The sequence below is a fragment of the Charadrius vociferus genome, unplaced genomic scaffold (assembly GCF_000708025.1).
Source record: "Charadrius vociferus isolate BGI_N301 unplaced genomic scaffold, ASM70802v2 scaffold1979, whole genome shotgun sequence".
Classification (NCBI taxonomy): domain Eukaryota; kingdom Metazoa; phylum Chordata; class Aves; order Charadriiformes; family Charadriidae; genus Charadrius; species Charadrius vociferus.
Genome location: NW_009649976.1, coordinates 7,872 through 8,443, shown reverse-complemented (window position 1 = coordinate 8,443; position 572 = coordinate 7,872). Strand labels below are relative to the sequence as shown.

Genomic DNA, 572 nt, shown 5'->3' with positions numbered 1-572 from the left:
CGCCCCGTCCCCGGTCGTTGAGGATCGTCAGCTTCTCAGCGAACTTGTTCTGGTAGACAGAGGGCAACGACATGGTGGCAAAGTGCTGATAGGGAGGGGGAAGGCCACCCTGTGTCCCCCACGTCCCCTGATCGTCCCCGCGGCCCCAACACCCAACTTCCCCTTCCTGGGCTTCCTGGGCTGGGCCCCAAGCTGGGGCCACCGCCACGTGACGCCACTGCCACCACCCCATGACACTGCCACCACCCTGTGACACCGCCGGCGCCTGACACCAGGGCTGTGTGACACCAAGGCCATGTAGGTCCAGCCGTGGCCATGCCACACTGACCATGGCCCGTTGACACCATCCATGGCTGTACCACACCGGCTGTGACAGGTGACACCGTCACAGACGCATTGGTGCTGGCTACAGCCACACAGCACCAGTACCAGCCATGTTGTGTTCACCAGGACTGTTTATCACCAGCCATCACCATACCACACTGGCCAGAGCTGTATGACGCCAGCCACGGCCATATGGCACCAGCCACAGCCCTACAACACCCACCGTGGCCCATATAACACCACCCAGG

General features: G+C 62.6%; 1 protein-coding gene across 1 annotated transcript in view; it reads right to left on the bottom strand.

The window, feature by feature from the left end:
* The window catches only part of NCKAP1L (NCK-associated protein 1-like), a gene marked incomplete at its 3' end in the record, with an annotated part of 8,411 nt that extends 8,338 nt beyond the window's left edge, over positions 1 to 73 (bottom strand). Inside the window, exon 1 of the mRNA XM_009891606.1 lies at positions 15 to 73. Coding sequence (XP_009889908.1) covers positions 15 to 73 — 59 coding nt within the window. The remainder of the gene's footprint in view (positions 1 to 14) is intronic.
* Positions 74 to 572: the final 499 nt, after the last annotated feature.